Source organism: Microtus ochrogaster, chromosome 8, assembly GCF_000317375.1.
Source record: "Microtus ochrogaster isolate Prairie Vole_2 chromosome 8, MicOch1.0, whole genome shotgun sequence".
Classification (NCBI taxonomy): Eukaryota; Metazoa; Chordata; class Mammalia; order Rodentia; family Cricetidae; genus Microtus; species Microtus ochrogaster.
This window is the reverse complement of record NC_022015.1, coordinates 57,156,614-57,179,213: the sequence shown is the minus strand read 5'-3', so window position 1 is coordinate 57,179,213 and position 22,600 is coordinate 57,156,614. Positions and strand designations below refer to the sequence as shown.

General features: G+C 35.9%; 1 protein-coding gene across 3 annotated transcripts in view; it reads left to right on the top strand.

Annotated features, from left to right (window-relative positions):
* Rfx3 (regulatory factor X3) overlaps positions 1-22,600 on the top strand; it is a 256,520-nt gene that overhangs the window by 13,465 nt on the left and 220,455 nt on the right. For 2 of the 3 annotated variants that reach the window (XM_026781166.1, XM_026781165.1), the window contains exon 2: positions 16,769-16,861. The exons of the other annotated variant lie outside the window; for it this stretch is intronic. In XM_026781166.1, the coding sequence (XP_026636967.1) occupies positions 16,792-16,861 (70 nt within the window). In that variant the 5' untranslated portion in view covers positions 16,769-16,791. The remainder of the gene's footprint in view (positions 1-16,768; positions 16,862-22,600) is intronic. 3 annotated transcript variants of the gene reach the window in all.

The following is a 22,600-nucleotide window of genomic DNA, read 5'->3' as shown; positions in this document are numbered from 1 at the left end:
CTCACAGAGATCTGCCTGCCTCTGCCTCCTGAGAACTGGGATTAAAGGTGTGCGCCACCACTGCCCAGTGAATGTGTCTCTTAACACAGTTGCATGTGTTTTCAGATGACATACATATGACAGTTCTGCTAGAGACATAGCTAGGATATCTTCATCTTAAAATCGGAGTGCATACATTTCATGTGCACTTTGAAGGTTATCTAGATGAACCCCTTCCCTATCTCCTCCCAGGTGCTTTAAAGGTAAGAAAGCTAAGAGTAAGTGACTTCTATGATGAACCTCATACACTTTGCTCTGACACATTTCATATAGCTAGTGTAAAACTTTTCTTGCAGGCAAACACCACAAGTGTGGTGCTTTTAAAATTCTATTCTTGTATTTTATATTTTTCATTTCCCTATTTTTCTAGAGAATCCAAATATTTAGAAATCTACATTCTAAATTTGAGTGCTTTTAAAGAAATTTACAATTGTAAGTTTGGGTATAAGAATCATTTAGTTGTTTTGTTTTGCGATTGTTTGGAAGTAAATTATATCCTTTAAAACCCCTTTATGGTTGCACAATAAATGAAAATACAGTATTGAAAACTATACTACTGTTCCTGTTGTTTGTAATTTTTTTTGTGTGTGTGAAGTTCTCAAGCTAGGTGGGCTCATTTCCACTTTTGTACATGGCAGTGGAGTGTAGGATCTTACCCACTTCGTATCCTCTCTGCCACTGAGTTACCCCCCCCCCCCCGCCAGCTCTTCTGATTTGAATCATTCCGAGGATTAGTATGAAAATCAGTTTGTTAATTCAAAAAATGGAAATGCTTGTTCTTGTGGGTTACTCTATAGTGAAGCCAAAGTGACACTTTTTGACTTATTGGTATATATATATTTGACTCTTGATATAGTTCACACACGCTGAGACTTGCCAGGCTGGGCTTTAAAGGTGTCACAGTACTTTCAGATATGAATGAGCACAGTAAGAGATTACATCTGTGAACAGACTGCCCTAGCTCCACAGCAGTGGGGACCAATGTATTCAGCCATAGTGTTTTATCATGTTTACTTTTGTAACTTGAGGTTTTGGAAGAATACTTTGTTTACCAGTTACTAGTATGAGACTAGTATGGCAGGAATAATTACCAAGACCTTGGATTACTCCTCCTGCCTCCCTGTTGTAGAATTAGTAGTAAATCTTTGATCTCGAGCTTGAACTGAATCTGCTTTCCTTTTTGTGATAAAGGTGCATAATTTGAGTGTTAGTACTGTTAGTTATGTGGAACACTCCATCTCAGATTCACCGAGAAGGTTGACAGGTGAGCTCTCCAGCACAAGCTGATTTCTCTGCAGTCTAATTTGTGGCACCAAATCTGAAAGATACATTTATATAAAGCAAGAGCAGGTTTCCTATGGGGGAAAACCATTTGTCATTTGCTCTTAACAAGGTAAATCCCCATAGACAGACCTTCTTGTAAAACTGTTCCCGTTGGATTTATTCTCACCTTCAATAAAAAGGGAGATATGGTAAACAAAGGTATGACGAAATATTAGTGAGCTCTTGCATTTTTGTTGGAAAGTTCCCAGTTCTTACTCTCTGAGGTTTAAAACAGTACCATTTCATAGGAATTAAGTGGGACTCAGAATAGAGCACACAGTGTTGATTTGTGCGTAACTGATGATCTTGTTTTGTGGAAAGTGATCAGAACAGTTTATGTTTACATTTAAATGTGTCTTCATTGATAGTGTATTTACTGGGCCATATGGTGGAAATTAGAAGTATAACTCAGATGAAAAGAGGGCCAGATCCTTTCAGGCAGTGAATTAAAGCCTGAACATAAAGAGTAAGTTACTAAGAGTTCGGACTAAACTGTTGAGTCTATTGTATATACAGGGGGAGAGTTTAAAACAGGAAATGTGCTCTTATATCATGAATTTAGAACCTGAGTATTTATATTAATGTTTCTTCTAACAGTTAACAGTTTTTCTTTTTTCTTTTTCTTTTTCGAGACAGGGCTTCTCAGTCCTGGTTGTCCTGGAACTCATTTTGTACACCATGCTGGCCTCAAACTCAAAGAAATCCTCCTGCCTCTGATTCCCGAGTGCTGGGATTAAAGGCATGCACTACCATCGCCGGGCAGTTTTTCTTTATTTTAAAATATAACTTACAGTTTTATATTTCTCTGGGTCAGAATCTTTTAAGTCAGTGGTTCTCAACCTTTCCAATGCTGCAGTCCTTTAAAACAGTTCCTCATGTTGTGATGTCCCCCAACCATAAAGTTCATTTATTGTAATTTTGCTGCTGCTATGAATTGTAATGTAAATATCTATCTATAGCATATTGGATATGCGACCCCACAGGGGTCATGACATAAAACAGATTGAGAACCACTGTTTTGATGATTCCTCCTTTCCTATTTACCAGAATAATTACAACGCATTTATTCCATTCTACATTGTGCTTCAGAACTGCTTAGCTTTGGCGGCCATGTGGAGATAGTGTCTCCCATGCCTTCATGCTCACACTTTACCACTCTCCCTGCAGTGCCCTTTCTCCAGCCAGCCTGGCTCAACTGTACTAGGAGCTGATTAGGAACATGAATCTTGAAATGAACACACCCGCGTTAGAATTCCGGGGTCCACTACTGACGACAACCCTTGGCAGCCATGTCTGAGATAGAACTGAGAGTTCTGCCTTGAAAGATTGTTTAAGGGGCCCCAATATATGATGCAAATAAAATCACTGTGCTTGACATTGAAGTGAGCAAGTAAGGGAGAGTTGCTGTCCCTGCCCTGCATGGTCTCCTGAACGGTGTTCTGCTAATTCTGTTCTCTGTAACACTTTGTCTCAATCTTCATCTTGTCTAGAATGCATTTTGCTCCCTAATTCATTTTTCTTATGGAAGGTTAAGAGTGATCCCGAACTTAATGGGCTCACTTGTAACAAACTTGTTTTCCAGCGTACTAATTAGGAATTGTGTTTTATAGTTTTGTTTTATGAATATTTGACATTTTCAAATTGTAAGCTTCTTGAGGGCAAAGATTATATATTCAATTCTGTAAGTTTGATTCTGTAGTGTTCTTTCCTAGTAGAAGAAGCCAGTCATTAATTTATTGGCTAAGCCTCAGATTGTAATTTGTAATCAACTATTTCATCACTTATTATATCCAAAACATTTAATTATGATTAGAATAATACATTTTTATGAATATCATTGCATAGATTTACTTTTTTTCTGATAAATAAATCGTTGCATATATTTACTTTTGGCGTAAATGAATAAATTTTTGACATTTTGTTAAATACAATGCCACTTAGTTAACAGTAGATTTGAATTGACTTTAAGTCTCTTTCTGCCTTTTCAAATGGCATTTTGTTCCCTCACTCTATATGCACATAGGAATTCCATCTGCCTTTGGGTTTTTCTATAGCATCTTGGCACAGAAATATTAGCAGTTATGGAATGCTTTATCAAGTCTGGTTGTAGTAGGCGCATAAATTTCTAATTCTGCTTATTATATGAGAAAGTGGAATATTGGGGGATTTTGCCTTTGGGACGCCACACTGTATACTCCAACCCTGTGTGTCTCTCTCTGCTGCCTATTTAACTATATTCACTGGGATAGCAGCAGAAACAGCCTCTCCACTGCTGAAATTGCAGGCAGAGCATGGCTGCCTGTATTGTTTATGAATTTTGGGATCCTGACTCCAGCTATGCACTTGTAGGGCGAGTGCTTTCCCCTTTGAACTATTTCCCCAGCCTCTTTTAGTCTTTAAAAATGAAGACTATGTGTGTAAAATGTACATTTGTGTGCAGGTGTGGTGTCTATGTTGTAGTGGATGTGAAGGTAAGAGAACAACCTCTGGGGTCATGCCTGAGACACCTGCCTTTTGTCTGAGACAGGGTCTCATTGGCCTGGCATGTTGCCAGGGTAGGTTCCAGAATTTTACCATCGCTGGCATTGTTAGTTTACACCACTATACCCTTTGGTTTATGTGGGTTCTGAGGATCCAGCTCTGGTCTCCCAGCCACTTACTGTAGACAGAGACTGCCCAGACCCAAAATAATCACGCAGAAACTATATCAATTACAGCACTGCTTGGCCTATTAGCGCAGGCTTCTTATTAACTAACTCTTATATTTTAAATTAACCCATTTCTCTTATTCTGTGTATTGCCACACGGCTGTGGCCTACGGGGTAAAGTTCTGTCTCCTTGGGCAACTACATGGCATCTCCCTGACTCTGCGTACTTTTTTGCCCTACCTCTGCTTGGAATTCCTGCCTTGCTCTATTCTGTGCTGCCATAGGCCCAAAGCAGATTCTTTATTAACCAATGGTAATAAGACATATTCACAGCATGCAGAGGGGAATCCCACATCACTTACTGAATCATTTCCCTGGCCCTCATTTCCACTTTATATCATTGCATCTATTGAGCAGTTACTGACACAGTGAATCAAGAAGTGAACTGCTGTTGATCAAGCAGTGAACAAAATTGATTAGGCCTCTTGTCATAGAAGAGTTATCAAACAACTGTAGTTAAAGAAGAAAGAAAATAAATGGGAATAGATGATATTGGCTGGTTGTAAATGTTATGGAGAGGGATATAAGGAAGGATGCTAGAGACAGATTAGAGGGTTAAATAGGCCCTGCAGACTTTGAAGACCTCAGAACGACGACAGAGGTGGGCCTTTGGGTATTTCTTCAAATGTGACTGTGTGTGTTAAACTATTGATGCTTGATTGATAGAATTGCTATACTAGCAGTTCTATTTTTTCTTTCATTTGTTCTCATCATATTCTACTTTTCTGTCTGGGCCTTTGATTTAAAGTTTTATATGTTTTTCTCTGAAAAAGTTTTTTTTTTATGTGTGGTTATTGACTAGAAATACAAATTTTTAAAGAAATTGGCACTTGAGAGACTTGAAAAATAAATCTTTCATGTATCCAAGTTCAGCGTTCTTCTGAAAAGCCTATTAACTATTGCTAAAATGTATTCTAAGTACCTAAACAAAACGCATGTGCAAAGGAGAAAATGTAAAAATTGTGAGGACTACAGTGGCCAGTCTACAACTTGATTGGTTGTTTCCTCAATTTGCTTATGTATGACTTTAACCTGGAAAAAAAGTTTGTTTATTATGGATTTATGTTAAAAGTACCACACCTGTCCTAGAATTTTAAGATCATTGCTTATGTGGTATAGCCATCATATCTCATCTTTAATTACAGTCATGAAATAAATGTATTTATAAAACTTTGGATGTGCAAATAGACAAAGGAGTATTTAGATATAAAAGTTACTGTTACTGATGGAGGCATGTTTTCTTGAATTTTGATTTTTTGCCTAATGATTTTTATTTGATAATTTTAAGTATAGATATTTTAAGTCATTTGATATTTTTAACTGTAGAATTTTCAGTGTGCTCATGTTAAAATCATATTTTCATTTAATTCATTGGAAAATATTCAGCATTATTTGCCATTGTGAAATACACAGCTTCATATTTGAGGATATTGTTACACATGGTACATATATTTAATATTAGGTAAATATGTATTTTATAGCATGTAAGTAAAAATTAGTGGAATTTTTGTGCATCATTAAACCAAAGCCTTTTAATGAACTTCTGCGATTATATATGCAATATTATTTAAATTGTTATTATTTTTTTTTTTGTTTTTGTACCTACAAATGTACATGCCACTGCATGTTGTGGAGGTCAAAGGACAACTTGAGAGAGTAGGTTCTTTCCTTCCACCATGTGGGTCCTAGTGAAATAATTTGAAGAAGCAAACTGAGGAAACATTGTTTTATGAGAAAGGAAACCTTGGGTTCAGATTCACAACTGTTAGAAGGAAGGAGAAACCTTGTATGTATGTCCCTTGGGATGTCTTTTCTTTTTTCTTTATAGTTGAAAAGATATAATTAGTATTGAGAGGAAGTCTCACCTTCAACTCATTGGTCACCCACCATACTTAGGTGATTTATCAAAGGCAGAGAGATCTCTATTTAAAAACAATTATGAAAACAAAATCCATTTAGAACTTAGTTCTAGTTAACATTTACTTGGGATATTTGATTTATAGAAAGTAAAATTAGAAAGGTAGATATTTGGGTATGAAGTATGATAGGGTGACAAAGCCAGGATTTATAAAAGAAGGCAGATTGCATGGTGCACCATGTTTTCAAAGCTTCATGGCTTAGTTTCCTTTAAGGATGTCAAGTTTCACAGCACAGCTGTATGGCCTCACGAGGCAGGGACCAGGGAGGACCAGAGAACAGTCTGCAGCATATGCACTTCATTTATTTTATGTTGATCCCATTGCATTTTCCTTAATTCTACTTAACAAGATCCTGAATATCAAAATGTCATACACCTAATTTAGAACTTCACTTCTATTAGATTGCTGCGGGAGCTCCTTCCGCTCCTTCAGCCAATAGCCTTTAAGATACCAGCCCACTTGGGTATGGTCTCTTTTTTTGCTTTAAAAAGCGGTGGTAGCCCTGCTCTCTCTTGCTTCCAGTTCCGCTTCCGGCTACTAGACTCTGTTCCTGGTCACACAGAGGGCTGTTGTCTAGGACAGTGTTCTGTAAGTTTTCCCCTTAAATAAATAACCCTTTTATTAATCATAATTCCAAACTGATGTGGGATTGTTTTGTGATTTACATATACATTAGATCAGTTTTTTTTTCTGAACAGATTGGAACAGTGTATTATATTTGTCAAATAATTGACCAAGAATTAAATAACTGCTTTGGAACTTAGTAAATTTGCTAACATGTGCCCAGTGAATAATATATTTCTAAGTCATATGTGGCTTTAGTAACTATTGGTTACTATGTATGTATATTTGTAATTTATGTATTTTAATGTTTTGATCTTACTTATGGAATCAGTATTGAAATTGCTTCAAAAATATCTTCATATTAACAGTCTCTTTTGCTTTAGAATTAAAAATTTATTAGGCAAGACCATTAGAAAGCATTCCAGTTATTCTTTGGAAATTAAGTAGAGTCTATACTTGGTTTTTATATCATGTGTCTCCTGATATCCCTGAATCCTGGAAATGAGGATTTTTGAGTTGTTGTACCTTAAGAAATAAGAATGACGCAAGAAATATAACATTATTGGATGTATGCTTTCTGTTTGTTTTCTCTTAGCTTCACGTCTGTAAAGCGAATCTGCATGTGTCTTTTCCTCATTCCCTCCCTAGTGTGTGTTGTCTCTCTCACCCTTGTTTGGCTGACTTCTTATTTGTTCTGCTTTCAGGTTGGCTCTATTTACAAACTGTCACTTCTAAATCTTAGCTCATCTCTAGGCTCAGACAGAATTCTTTGGTCAGACGTTGCTCTTCCATCTCAGTTTCCTGCAGCTCTTCTGCTGGATTCACTGTCCTTTGTTCTGGGACAGTTGTTCCACTTTCTCCTTCTTGTTGCTTCTGGATGCTCTGAGAGAAACAGTTTCCTTTGCTTTGCTCCTGAAGTGTGTAATGAGAAGAAGTGAACCGTGGCTCTTTCAAAGTGAGTGAGGTGTAGGGCATTGGCAGATGGGAATGTTTCCAGCTCTACGTGTCAGTAGAAGGGCCAAAGGTTGTGAAGAACATGGAGAAAGTGCCTATCTTAAGTCTTTCAAATTTGTTTTTAAGGATAAAAAATTGCAGGCAGTATTAATTTAACCCAAATGTCATTGGAAAAGCCTGAATACATTTTTAAAAGTTGGGTTGTTATTAAATAACTTACTTTCTCCTGTATAGTCTTTGATATTTTTGATACTGCACCTTTGTATTTTTTCTCCCAGTACTTTATGAAAAAGGCCTCACAAGTGTAAGCACACAGGTAGTCCAATGTCTTCTTGAAAGCCTTCCCTACTCTATGCCACTTCTCAGTGTGCTTCACAGAATTTGTTTAGTAGAATTTTATTGACAGACTCTATGATTTCCTTCTCTAATTGAATGTAAATAAAATAATGTCTAATGCAGTGAAATTTGTGTGAATAACTTATTCACTATTAATCTTAAAAGTATAGAAATTTTGTTATAGGATACATAGATTCTGGAATTAATGTAAACACATTACTGATCAATTGAGATGAATAGAGTAAAGTGAAATTTAGAATTTTTTTTTATAATTCATTGCTACTACTTTTGTAGCTATTGGCTTGCTCAGTTTACTTTTCTATTGTTGGACCTATAGCAGATTTTGAAAACTCAGACTTGGCACTCTTCTACCCCCCTGCCCCCGCCAAAGCTTCCTGAGTTCTTTTATATAAATTATATCCTTTTAGGTGACTATATGGAAAGAAAAACTTCTAGTGGTAGGTGGTATAATTGAAATGTAGATCATAATCTCTGTTTGTTTTACCAAATTAGTTAGGGTTCTGAGGATACATTTTGAATATTTGTGTATATTTAGCATTTCATCTCTTTGTTAGAAATCTCTCAGTGTGACTTGTTTTTAATAGGATGTGTCTTGAATTGTAGACCAATCACTCTTGAAAAGTATTAAGCCCTTTAAACACACTGGTCAGCCCCACAGAGGGAAGCCTACAGGTTTATTAGCACTGCCTGGCCTGAAAGCACAGCATACCCTTTTAGGTTGCACAGCAACAGACTCCTAGCAACCATAATAGATTGAATTTCTAAGAGTGACTGGGCCGGATGTAATAATAAGGCAAGAGGTACAAACAGTTGTCATGGTTTTCTTTTCACAGCAAGCTAGTTTGATTTAGAGAAGCTAAGCTTTTCAAAAATGGGCAAACTTCTAATAAAACTTTTACTGTTTGTGCATAGGACTTTTGGTATTGCCATAGCAATAGTGATACCAAAATTTAAGAGTCAAGGATTAATAATATGCCCATAATAAAATAATGTTACAAAAATTATCTAAAGTTTTCAGGAGGAAATTTTTAAAAACATATTGTCATAAACTTAAATTAGATTCAGAACCAAATAATCCTAGTACCCCCTTTAAAAATAAAAACATGTTATTTATGCTTTCTCTTTTTGACATTCTATTTTTATTTTGTTGCAGTTACCTGTAGTTTTATGTTGTGATATAATTGAACATTCATATAAAACTGATCATTTTACAAACTTCAAAACATTAAAAAAAGGTTAATTTTACTGCTTTGTAGTTGTAAGCCAACTGAAGCACAGTATTTATTAATGAAACAATAAAGAAGTATTTAATCTTTCGCAGTGATAGTAAAAGCACTGTGGTTTGTCTAAAAATATAATGTCTTCTAACTTCTCAGCATTCTTTCTTTTCAGCCATTAGTTGTGTGTTTACTAAAGTCGCTGTGTAAAGGAACTTTACATTCCCAGTCTGAAGAAGGATGCTGCCATCAAAGAGGCTCATAGAGCTGCTGGAGTTGAAAGTTGAACTACAGCCTTTGACAGCAATAAGCTGTAAATATACACACATGCTAATACCCCTGATTTGTTCATCTTTTGTGTCAGCATTTGGAAAAGATGGTTAAAGTGGCAGTTGTAGTAAAGACTAGCAATTACAGTAAAGAGCAGAAATTAGGTATTTGTGACCTATTATATTTCATTAAAAGACTTCCTTATTAAAATGGCACTGCTTACTCTGATTACTTGACAGCTGCCCAAAACAGATTAGAAAACACACAGTTTCAGCTAAAGGTAAAACCAACCTCTTAAGCACGCTTATAGCTTAGAATAAATAAATGATATAGAATAAAGTCATTTTTAAACAATACATTTGCTTTTGGGAGAAATGTTTGTCAGTGGCTAAGTAGTGCACTCCGTTAGCATTCGTCTGGGAAGAGCTTACCAACCGGATTTTCCCACTGAGATGCTTTACAATGCTCATCTAGGATCACACTAGCTTCCTACTAGACAATCTAGGGAGCAGCATGGCTTCAAGTAAGCAGTGTTTTTTTTTTCTGCCCCCACCCCAAGCACAGCTCAGACTTTAGAAGCTCCATTACTAGGTTACTTCTATAATATTCTAAGTGTTCTTTATTTCAAGCCGGATTAGCCCCAATGAGTTCAATACTTGAACTTTAGGCATCCCCTTCACAGTAATGACTTGTTTGCTTTCTCTTCTTTTTCATCTTCTTTGACTCTTTTTAACTTTGGTACTATTCTGCTTGCTTTGGAAAACACAGTATACCTACCAATTCCTGGTTTTTGTTTTTTGTTTTTTTTTTTTTTGACTCTATCTTCTATACCATTAAGTATGGGACAATCACTGTGTAGAAAATTCTGTGTGAATACCAAATTATGCTTCACTGTTGAAGACACAAATACAGACTTTGTATGAAATAGATGCATACAAAATTGACTTGTTAGAATTTACAATACTAATAGAAAGCTGTTGTATGTGTAAGAAGCTGTGTAATCTCCATATACCTAAACTATATAAGACACATGATTAATTCCGGTTGCAAACAAGTTGGGTTTTCAGCTTAATGAATATCTGTCCAAGTTGGAGGAGTTTTGCTGTTTACAGAATTCAAAGAGAAGAAAGTCAGGCCTAGTTTTTTTTTGTTTTTTTTTTGTTTTTTTTGTCATTGTTGTTTTTGTGTTTGTTTTTTTTTTTTTTAATAGAAACTTAAGTCCCAGTTTGTTGTTTGGTAGCAAATTGCTTAAATATATATTCCTTTGATTTTGGGTTTTTAAAAATGTGAAAATGGGGATGCTATGTACTCAAGAGGGCTATAAAATGGAAGATAAGTAAAAGATAACATGAATTAAGTGAATTAAGAATAGAAACACTTAGTTCCTTGTAGTTAATTTGAAAATTGATAATTTTTCTTTTAAATTTAATTTTTTCTACATTTTATTTTGTGTGTATGGGTGCTGTGCCTGCATGTATATCTGTGGTCCCTCTGCATGCAGTACCCACGGGAGGCAGAAGAAGGTGTTTGATCCCTGGAACAGGAGTTCTAGATGTTTGTGAGCTACTGTGTGTGTGCTCAGAAACGGTCCACTGGAGGAGCAGCCCGTGCTCTTAACCACAGCCATCTCTCCAGCCCCAATATTATCCTTTGCATTGTGTCTCATCAGTGTGCTGTGCATGTAAGGAAAGTGTTTAGGAGAGAGCAGTAGCTGAAGGTAATACCACAGACCTAGACTTCATACAGTCGTTCTTTCAGCCCTGGCTAGTAGTGAAAATTTATGTATAAAGTGACCTCTCTTGTCTACACCCTGGGGCCACATTTTTAAAAATTATGAGAACCAAAATGTGTATGCTAACATGTTAAATGTTAACATATTCACAATTTTGATAGAATTTCAAAGAACAGGCCATACTTTTGTTGTTTTGGTAAACATGTACAGTGAGGCCTCTCCGTAATATGTAAATATGTACAAAGAACTTCTCTGTAACATTTTTTTCCCATGTGAAAATGATGTGAAGATGTGCCTAATCTGGCTCGGTTTAGTGTCTTTGTTGTGGTAAGACAATTGATAGTAATCAGAATCTGTTAAGAATTAATGCAACATTTGGAGGCATTGTAAATTCATTGATTACCTTTAGAACTGTTTGATCTAGTTCAAAGAATGTTCAACTTTTTATAGTTAATTTGTTAAAAATCATTTATATTTTACTATATTCTGTTGTTAATGCCATATTCTGTTATAAATGTGATGAAGGTATTTGATTTAATGAGAAGGTAGTGCATTCAACGAATACAAATGGCTTGAAATATGACAGAAGTAGCTAGTCGGATTAAACTAGGTATAGGAAGTGACTATCTGACTTCATATTTTTGAGGAAGGTAATTCCTGATCATGTTTAAGAAAAGGCAAAGGTATGGGATTTGCTTAACAAGTAAGAAGAATACATGGATAAAGTGATAATCTAGAGCCAGTGCAAAGAACACTTAATGTTAGGAGGTAACATTAAGTCTGCAGTAAAACCACTAGCCGTTACTTGTGGTTTCTGTAGACCACAAGTTATTTTTTCTCAAGAACAATTTGTATGCTAATATTGTTGACTCTTTAATGAAATTTTAAAGAATGAAGCATTGTTAAAAATACTAAATTCAGAATGTTTTATAATTGTAAATTTTTAAAAAATTAATGTTTTATTTAAAACTTTTCATGTAACATATTTTGATAATATTCTTTTCTCTTTCCCAACTCTTTCCAGTCTCATCCTACCTTCTTACCCTTTCTCTCTCTCAAAATACCAAAAGAAAAAGAGCACAGACACATGCACAAACAAAACAAAAACATGGGATCTGTCTTGTGTTGGCCTTCCATGGAGTGTGGGATATACTCAGTGACACTCCTTTGGAGAAAACTGATTTTCCTTTCCTAGCAGGTATCAGCTGGTCATGGGTGGGAATTTGTGTCTGCTTCGTCTCCTCAGTGTTGGAATTTTGCCTGGTTTGAACCTGTGCAGGACTCATGCATGCTGTCACAGTCTCTGTGAATTCATGTTTTTCAGTCCTGTTGTATTTTGAAAATACTGTTTCATTGGAATTGTCCATCAACTCTGACTCTTATGTATAGATCCCCAAGCCTTGAGAGGAGGAGTTTGATAGGCATCACAGTTAGGGCCGAATGCTCCAAAGTCCTTCACACTCACAAAACTACTGCTAGGTAGTGTGCCTCTGGAGTTATTTTGTATTTTTCCTATAATGCCTTTCTACAAGATAGGCAACATAAAGAGATTTTAAGTCAAAAGTTGTCTTCTCTGCTTCTTATCATAATAAATGCATAGCTTAATTGCTTTTAAAGACCTTAGTACTGTGTGGATATGGAAGAACAGAAAAAAAGGAAGATTCTGTGTTTGAGTAGAGACATTTTAAGGGATAAGGTAATACCATGATTTGTATTTTACAGTTGTGAGGGTTATTCACACTAATGATGTAGAGCCAAGTATGTAGAGTTGAAACATTCCTTTGAAATAGTGGAACAGATGAAATCGACAAGAAAAAGGCATAGCATTTAAAACATGGTTAGAGCATAACCAGCCAGTGTACATTTAAGAAAGGATCCACTGTCAAGGTGAAAGGGTCTTCACTGAAATGACTTTGGAAGATATAGATAGAATAGATAAGACATTGAGCATAAAGACCCGTAAACCAGGGTTCTTGCTTTTAATTAAGAAATACCTTTTGTCCGGGCAGTGGTTGTGCAAACTTTTAAGAGCACTTGGGATTTAGAGGCAGGTGGATCTCTATGAGTTTGAGGCCAGCCTGGTCTACAAGAGCTAGTTCCAGGATAGGCTTTAAAGCTACAGAGAAACCTTGTGTTGGAAAAAAAGAAAAGGGTAAGGCCTTTTTTCCTTGTATTACATGAGTTCATGGGTGATACATATAACTGCTACTCAGTGGAGTTGTGTTGCAAAGTGTGAACAAGTGTGATTCTAGCTGTTTGCCAGCACCATGACAGTGAGTTATATTGCCAGTGTAGCACTTTATTGGCACTGATACAAGTGATGGTACCATAATAATTATCAGTTGTGTTGTAGTAAAGATTGAGGCTGAGGAAGCATTTATATAAAAAGGAAATGGGGATCATGCTAAGACCTACACCAGTGGTTCTCAACCTGTGGGTCACGAACACTTTGGAAAACTATCTACAAAAGTATTAGTAGCCTTAGCAAAATTACAGTTATGAAGTAGCAACTAAATTTCATGGATGGGGTTCACCACAACATGAGGAACTGTGTGAAAGGGTTGCAGCATTAGGAAGCTTGAGAACTACTGCCCTACATTAATAAAGAGCAAAAGCCAAAGCTCACAAACCATATTCCTTTATATTTGACTGTTTACCAAGAAGCAGATGGAACATGCTTTATCATTGTAACCTGACCAGTTATTTTGTAGAACAGTGGCAAAGGAGAACTGATTCATCATCCTGCCCCCAGTTTGTAGTCCACCTCTTTCCCAATGACCCAAGTGCTTTCTTATAGCTTGCCCAAGCGTGTAGTCTACTTTAGCCTTGCTCCACCCTCTGCAAGCTCTCTTCCCAACAACTCTTGGTGCTAGAGATCAATACGTCTATCTCCCCTGCACTGGGAAGGATTGTCCATGACTGCACTCTGGGTCCTCGGGATCTGCTCAAGTAGAGTTTTAAAACTCAGCATGACACTGAACTAAACAAACTTCTTGTCCCATGAGCTTATAATAACCTGGATAGTCAGAACCTACGTCCAGAAGTGCAAGGAGAGGCTGGAGAGATGGCTCAATTGTTAAGAATACTTGTTGCTTTTCCTGAGGTGGTGGCTTCATGTGCCTGAACCCACATGGCAACTCAGAACCATCCATAATTTTAGTTTCAGAGGTTCCAACTATTTTCTGGCCTCCCTGGACACTGCACGCATGTGCTGCACAGACACGCATGTAGGCAGAGTACCTCGCCCCCCTCCTCCCATACACAAGTTCAAGAACTTGGAACAATAGTTTCTCTTGGCTGTTCTTAAGATGGTGCTGAAAGTGGCCATTCGACATGGTGACAGATCAGCTGGACTTACTGTGTTGTGAAGTGCCATAATGAATGAAAAAGCTAGACAGCTGGGCTCCTGGTGGTTTGTAAAGCAGTTGAGAAAGACTGTATTTGGATACAGTAAGAATGGGAAGTAGCCAGGCCTTGCTTATCACCATGTTTGCTTGCATCTAGTCACTTTCTCACACATTGCTAACCACCTTACCAGAGATGATGAAGTCATAGAATACAGCAAGAGGTAAATAAATTATTGAAAGTCCACATAGAGCTTAGGACCCCAGGGAGGGCATTTTGTTCACATGGTAGTGCATTAACATAGTTAATGCATTGTATATGAGGATCATACAAGTTTGATGTGTGTATATTATACCCAACATAGTTCTTTTTAATTGAATCATTGTATATGAACAGGCTCTCGAGGAAGAACTTAGGTTTGATGTTAAAGTGACACACTGTAAAGGCACACTTGTATCAGTGAACTAGTGTGGTGGCTGAGGAACTTGTAGTGTCTTCAAAGACATGAGCAATTGTATTATAGTGGGAAACAAAGAACCAGCTGTTCCAAATGGAGATTTTTGTGTTTAGCCTGTTTGAAGAGGAGGGATTGGCAAAGATAAATTGACTGTTATTTATCCTGGATTTGGATGATCACAAGGCTGATGCAGGGAAGGGTATTTGGAGAAAATAATTAAATTAAAGGAATAGTTAGAAGGTTAAAAATATGTAATTATATGCCTGTATAATTAGTAGTTATGTTATTTAAAATCATTGTGGAACTTGTAGTCACTTCATTTATAATGTATTCAATAAACTATTTCAGAAACAGTCATAGTGTAACAGACATATCTGATAATAAAGTTTAAATGTCTAGTTTTTTTTAGAGAAAGTGGATGTACTAATTAGTGTAGATTATTTCATTTTGCCGAGTCTGACTTGTAATCTTTCAGATACACAAACACCTGTGATTATTTTGTGGGCTTTGTCATTTGTTAGTGTGAAATACATGTATTTAGATTTGCTGCCTGTTCATATAGACCCAGCTGTGCCTGTTTGCTTTGTTATTTTTTCAAGTTTAATGGGCCAATCTAAAAATTTATGGCAACTGTCACTTAATGTCCCTTCTACCTTTAGGGAAAATGAAAGCAAAACTGAATCATGCTAGAAAACTGTATTGCTGTTGTAATTGACTGTAAGGTACACGTTATGCTAAACTGACCTGTGATACCATGGAACAAAGTTAGGCAAGCATAAATAGCCTGAATAGGAATATAAACAGATACGTAATTGTGTGTTGTGTTGTCCTTGTCACTGTAAGTTGACTGTATTGGAAATAAAGATTAGTGGTTTCAAAATAACTTTCTTGTTTTTCTACTATGAACCAGAGATTTCTTAAAAAAAAAAAAAACCCTCTGAAAAAATAAAGTACATACACCTTTAATCCCAGCACCCAGAAGGCAGGGGTGGGATGGTCTGTTGTGTTGAGTCTGCAGCCAACTTAATCTGCATAGTAAGATCCTATCTCAGAAGTTTTTTTTTAAATATAAAATTGCTTATTGTGTGTATTTTATTAATATTTCAGCTTTATGGTCTGTTTATTTCCACTTTGCTTCTCTATTTCCAAGAAATCATACTGATTTTGTGATTTGAGCTAAAATATGTTACCTGTTAATATTGTCTCATTTTTATTTCTTTAAATACAGAGAGTTAGCAGATGATTTTTAGAGTTGTTTGTTTTTTCCTCTTCTTTGTAAAGAAGACAAACATTTAAGAAATCGCCTTTCCTTATTTTTCCTCATTTATATTTTTCTGATAATTAAAACATTAGTTTTATTCATTGAATTCCAATTTATTAAAACATTCCCATTGTTTCCTGTAAAATCAAAACCAATATCCTTTTTGTCTTAAAGAGAAATTTAATTACAAAGAGTACTGTTAAATAATTGAGACATATAGTAGTATTTATCCTCAAGCGCAGTAATTTAAAATAATCAACAGTTTCAAGATTTTTAAAAATAATTTTTATGTTAATCTAATTTATCTTTTAATATATTTAAACTTTTGGTATTTCTGACATTTTATGAAACAAATACCTTGTTGGCTGGTTGAAAGACTAGGGCTAACTTGGTCACGTCCTCAATTACAGTGTAACACAGAGATACCTGAAGAGTAAAATACTTCAGTCTGTCATGTACAGGATCTCATGTCTGAAAGTTTTCAAAAGTGTATATTTAAAATTTTGAAATATGCTTTTCTTGGTGGTTGATAATGAATATGGTGAGGAACTTTATTCTTTCACAACTATATGTACTAGAGTCATCATTAGATTGTGTCATGTAATTCTTTTAAATGCTTCAGGAACCCTGTTTGTCCGTGGTGCTATGGAAACTATAAGAGAACTTCTCTCTGCTGTCTATCACCTAGCCCCTCTGTCACCTCCAGCTGTCTCAGGTAGGAATAAAGGCATGCTGTATTGAAAATTCATATAGCTATCACTCAGTTTATAGGAAATAATGAGAAAGCATCCTTACCCCTTTATGTGAGATAATCAAGTACTTTACAAGCTTAGACCAGTTTAAAGAGACAAAAAAATAGAAGGTGCAGTCTTTTTACATTGCTTTGGTACCCATGTGTCAACTTCTTCCATATTGTCTGGATTGGGTGTCCTAAAATGGTAGCCAGATAATTGTACATACTTTCTGCATTTCTATACTAGTTAAATTACCAGACATCGTGCACATAGCAGAATCTACTTAAAGGCAGAAAAATAGCAGTCACTTTCTGAAGTTCAGACAATGACATGGTAACACTTAGACCAGTGGGTATGAGTATGTGGTAATTGGCTAACATGTTTCTGATGATGTCATAATTCCTCCACTCATTAATGGGTTGGTTACTGCATTTGGGTTATGTGAGCTCTTTGTTTTCATTGCAAACAGTTCTTTAAAGAGAGCCTTTCCTTTGGTGTGTAGAAACATAAAATGTGCTGGGGTGGATGTGTGATGTTGGGGAATAGGTTTAGTGTCTGAGCACTTATTAGTTCATCATTGCTCTCTGAGACGGTGTTTGCATTCAGCTATGTTCTTACCTTTCTGAATTGTTGAAATTCATTTGCCAGTCCATTAAAGTTGATAAAATATTTTGCCATTTCTTTTTTAAAATGAAACTTAAAGTTGGCATTTTCAATTATATGGTTCACCTTGTAGTTGGTGATCTAATGATCTACTAATTAAATGTGTCTTAATGGTTTTAAATGTAGTTTATATTTCTCCCCTGGTGCTGGTTTTTGAACCCAGGGCCTCATGCATACTAGGCAAATTCACTGTCCTAATATGCTTGCTTTTGCTGAGATGTGAATTAGACCTAGTGTCTCTTGGGCCTAAGCACATGGCCTGTCTCTGAGTTACACTAGCCGTTCAATTAGTCTTTAAAAGCTACCTTTCAAGTTTATTTCATAGTCCTGTAAACCTTTATATATTTCCATTGGAAGATGTGGTGATAAGGTAGAATCTTTGAAAGTTCTGGGTTCTTTAAGTAGCCTTGCTTACTGAAGAAAATCTTCAGTTTCTGTGAGAAAATGAATGTACTGGCTGTTAATTTGGAAACAACACCAAAGAGAAATAAGAACTTTCTCATCATCTCAGAGCTAAAGAGACACCAAAACTATACGCCGCCACCCCTGCCCGTGTGTGTGTGAGAGAGAGAGAGAGAGAAAGAGAGAGGAGAGAATGAGAGAGCTAGGCAGAATCAGAGACAGCGACATACAGAGAGAGACAGGCACGGAGAACTGTGTCTCTGCCTCCCAAATACTGGAATTGCTGGGATTACAGTTGTAGTCTCTGACGCTGTAGCCTCCGTTTCAGACTGTTTTTGTAAATGTCCTCCAGAGGTTGCACCAAAAGTTCCCAGTGCATTTCTCGAAACTTTATCGTGGATATAAGGTTACGATAAGGTTTTAAGAGTGGTGATTAATTTTGTGTCTAAGCCCTCACAACATGATTTGAAATATAACTATGCATTTATGTGTAGGAGTTATATTTAAAGTACTAGCTTTTTCTTTCAGATAGTTTCCTAGGAAATGTCACAATTTTCTTGTGTTTTTCAAACCATTAAAGTTGTTAATCAAATCAATCTGACACTCATTTTACTGACTGATTTCCATAATGAGAGTATGTGACTATAGACATTGTATATCTAATAATTATATAAACTTAGGTGAATTTGTAAAGGTGGTTGTAGTATATTTTTAGAAATAATATAAAGGAAATAAAGCAGTGAATGTGCTGGTAAAACTTTTCCTTATGAAAAGATATGGAGGAAGCATCCTTCCATCATCCCAAGGAAAGCGGCAGAGAACACTTTCACATGTGTTTCTTCTAACACTTTTCCCTTTTACTCTGATATTTAGACCTCCTTTAGTTTGGGTAGCGGTAATCTCTTCTGTTGTATGTGAAATGAATGAGGTTATTGGAAAGGGGAACTGGTGGAAAGTAAGCAAGTTTGTATAGAAGTCAGCAGTTATAATGTAGCTCATTTACATAGTAGGCCACAATTTACGTGTGTGTGTGTGTGTGTGTGTGTGTTTGTGTGTTTATTATTTGTAAGAACTTGTTCTGATTGGTCAGTTTATGGTGTAGCCATTGTCTCCTTGATGTTAATGGGGAAGCATTGACTGACAGGTAAAGAAACACAATTCGAGTAATGTAATTCTCATGTTGATGGTGTGGCTGTGAATTCTGATATGGCTCTGAAATATTCTATCCATCATGTCAGGAACTTTCAGATTGTTTTCAAATTAAAGACATTCTGCAGGAACCATGTTCATGGGGATTTTTGTAAGTCAAACTGGTCTGTAGATCAGATTCATCTTGGTTTCTTTTACTTGGGACGTTGAGTTACAAAGCTTCCCAGTTATTCACAGCTCTGTATGGTTGTCTGTAAACTAAGAGTAGTTAACTATCTCTCTGTGTTCTTTATTTTGGTATAAGTGGTGATCAGGTTTATATCTTTTCTTACTGCCCATTGTGGATCCAGAAATAAGAATTAGGCTTGATTTTCTCTCTCTCTCTCTCTCTCTCTCTCTCTCTCTCTCTCTCTCTCTCTCTCTCTCTTTCTTGATTTTTACACACTATACAGGAAATAAAAATGATTAAAAAAATCAGGCCTGTAGAGTTTGTTTTTATACTAGTTCAAAAAATACAAAAAAGTTAAATACATAAGACTCCCTTATTAAATATATTTAACATACTAAATGAAGGAAAATGTAACATTAGTAAGTATATCATTCTTTCTGGTATTTGTAATGTTTATTGGATTTCATAACACTAACCCTGGTATAGTTAAACACATTTAGGTTTGTCAAAGTAATTTTTATGAGCCATTGTCTGTTTATAGAGTAAAAACACTGGGTTATGGTAATCTTCAGTAATAGTAGTAGAATTGCTAGGAATGATTCATTCACATCATAGAATTGTAGAGTTTTTCAAATATAAGTTTCAAGTTGGGTTTTCATGATATACAAATATGCATTAATTCTTACTGTATTGTAGTAATCTATGAAGTTTCTTTCCTACAAACACAGGAAATCCTAAAATCAGTGGTTCTTTAAAAACATGAAATTTAATAAGAATTAATCATAAAATATACAAATTGAAGTTAAACATAGCTATTTAGACTGAAATGTAATTGAATTGTTTAGACTCAATTCATTGTACAAATTGAATGTGTGTCTGGAGTTTATGTTCTAAGAAGGCAGTGACATCTGTTTTTCTCAAACTACTTAATGAGCTTTTAGTTTAGCGTGCTACGCTACACACCCCTAGGTGATACTATTCAGCGATTTTTTTCCCCCACAGTCTGTTCTGGACATGGAATGATTGGGAGGGCCTCAAGAGTGACAACAAAGTACTCTTGATAGGAGTGAGCAAAGGTTTGCACCACTGCATGGCTTCATAATGCAGTGACTCAAATCTGTATCCTGAGGATTAGTTAATTCAACTATATAATACGTGTATTCTTTAAGTCTCTGCCAGCCTTACAGTTCACGTTATAATCATGCTGCTAATTTGATGCCGTATTCCTTTTGTGATCATGACTAAGAATTATATATGCAAATTATGTGGATGTGTAAATTATTTTCTTAGATTTGTCTTAGTTAGTGTTTTCTATTGCTGTGAAGAGACACCATGACCATGGCAACTCTTAAAAAGATAACATTTAAGCCGAGCGGTGGTGGCACAGGCCTTTAATCCCAGCACTGGGGAAGCAGAGGAGGGCGGATATCTGTGAGTTTGAAGCCAGTCTGGTCTACAAGAGTTAGTATGCTCCAAGACTACAGAGAAACCCTGTCTTGGAAAAAAAAAATAAATGATAACATTTAATTGAGGTAGTGGCTTATAGTTTTAGAGGTTCAGCCCATTATCATCATGACAGGGAGTTCGGCAGTATGCAGGCAGACATGGAGCTGGCTATGTCTTGACCAGAAGCCAGCAGGAAGTTGAATGACTGTCACACTGAGGGAAGCTTGGGGTAAAAGAGACCCGAAATCCTGCCCCCACACACTTTCTTTTGGGGACCATTTTCTTTCAAACCACTATAGGTATATTAAGATTAAAAACTGAGTACTTTTGGTTTATGGTACTAAAATTCCTTTGTTACATAAAAGAAACTTCATGTTGGGGCTGGAGAGATGCTGCTCTCACAGAGGACCCAGGTTCAGTTCCAGCACCCATGTGGCAACTCTCAACTGTCTGTAACTCCTGTTCCAGAGGATCTAACGCCCTGCCTTGGTCTCCTTGGCACAAGGTATGCATGTAGTACACATTACATATATGCAGACAAACATTCATACACACATCCTTATGAAAAACTTAAAAAGATAAAATCTATGCTACTCTAAGTGTTTTTTGAAAATAATAGAATATAGAAGAAATGAAATATGAGTCAAGAATGAGGCTTTCTTGGATAGTCTTGCATCATATGTTGGCAACTAGTTAACATTTCATAACACTGATCACTAACAGATACTGTGTGTCGGGCCCTGAGGAACACACCTTGTTAAACTCCTATAATCTTCACATTAACTCTCCAAATGAAATGGATACCTGAGATTTTAGATTCTTTACTGCTCAGTTTTCATATTGAAAATGGTCTGGAAATCCCATTTCCTTGAGTTCTAGGTCAACTAATCTGGTTGTCAAACCTGAAGTGAATAGCGTGAGACTACTTACTAGTCTTTACCTGTAATTGAAACATTTGTTTATTCTGCCCCAGAAACACCAACATGCGTTATTATGGGTTGTCCTAGCACTTCAGAGGTATTATTTTTTTTCTAAAATTCATTGAATTCAGTTGTGAGACACCTGGGTAAAGCTCTAGAACAAGTTACAATCCTGTTCATCATGTCATTTTTAAGTTGAAGATTGGTCCTAGAAAATGTTAGGTAAATTTGCCAAATATAAATATTATATTAAGATGTTTATTTACTGAGTTAAGCACATGACAAAGTAAAACTCAAATGTAACATTTGTACTTTAAGCCCATACTATATTAACTCTGGTGGTTTTGTTACCCAATTGCCAGGTAAGGGAGAGTACCAGTATATATGCCTTGAATTGATTGACACAATTGTTGATCTTTAGTAGGGAAAGCATATACTTAGATATTTCTAAAGGAAGATTCTCTTCTAATTTGTGTTTCTGCTTTCTGCCTTTGAATGCTTTTGTATGTGTGTTTTGTAAACATATTTCTGATCGTAAAATCCCCTAAGAAATTAAAAGGGTATTAAATCATCTATCACATGAAAGCTAGAATGCTGATCTAATATGTCTTGACAATTGTACATTGGCATTATCAAGTCTTTAGTCTTAGAACTGAACTGGTAACATCATCAACATTTTGAGTTTTCTTGAGTGTGTATATATACTCAATATATATCAGTTCTGGGCTTATAAAGAAGGATTTTTTTTACACCTGTCTGTATCTTTTGTCCACAATTTTTTAAACACTCATCTTGACTATATTTCCATGAGAGTGAAGTAAATTTTTTATTGTTTTTGACTTTGTATGAATATATCAGTTTATTGAAGCAGTCCTCTGCACATATAGATGGTATCCTATATATGTTGGTACTAATTATTAATTGCACACCAAGTTTGTGCATCTGATTGTTTCTTTAATAAGAATTCTTTA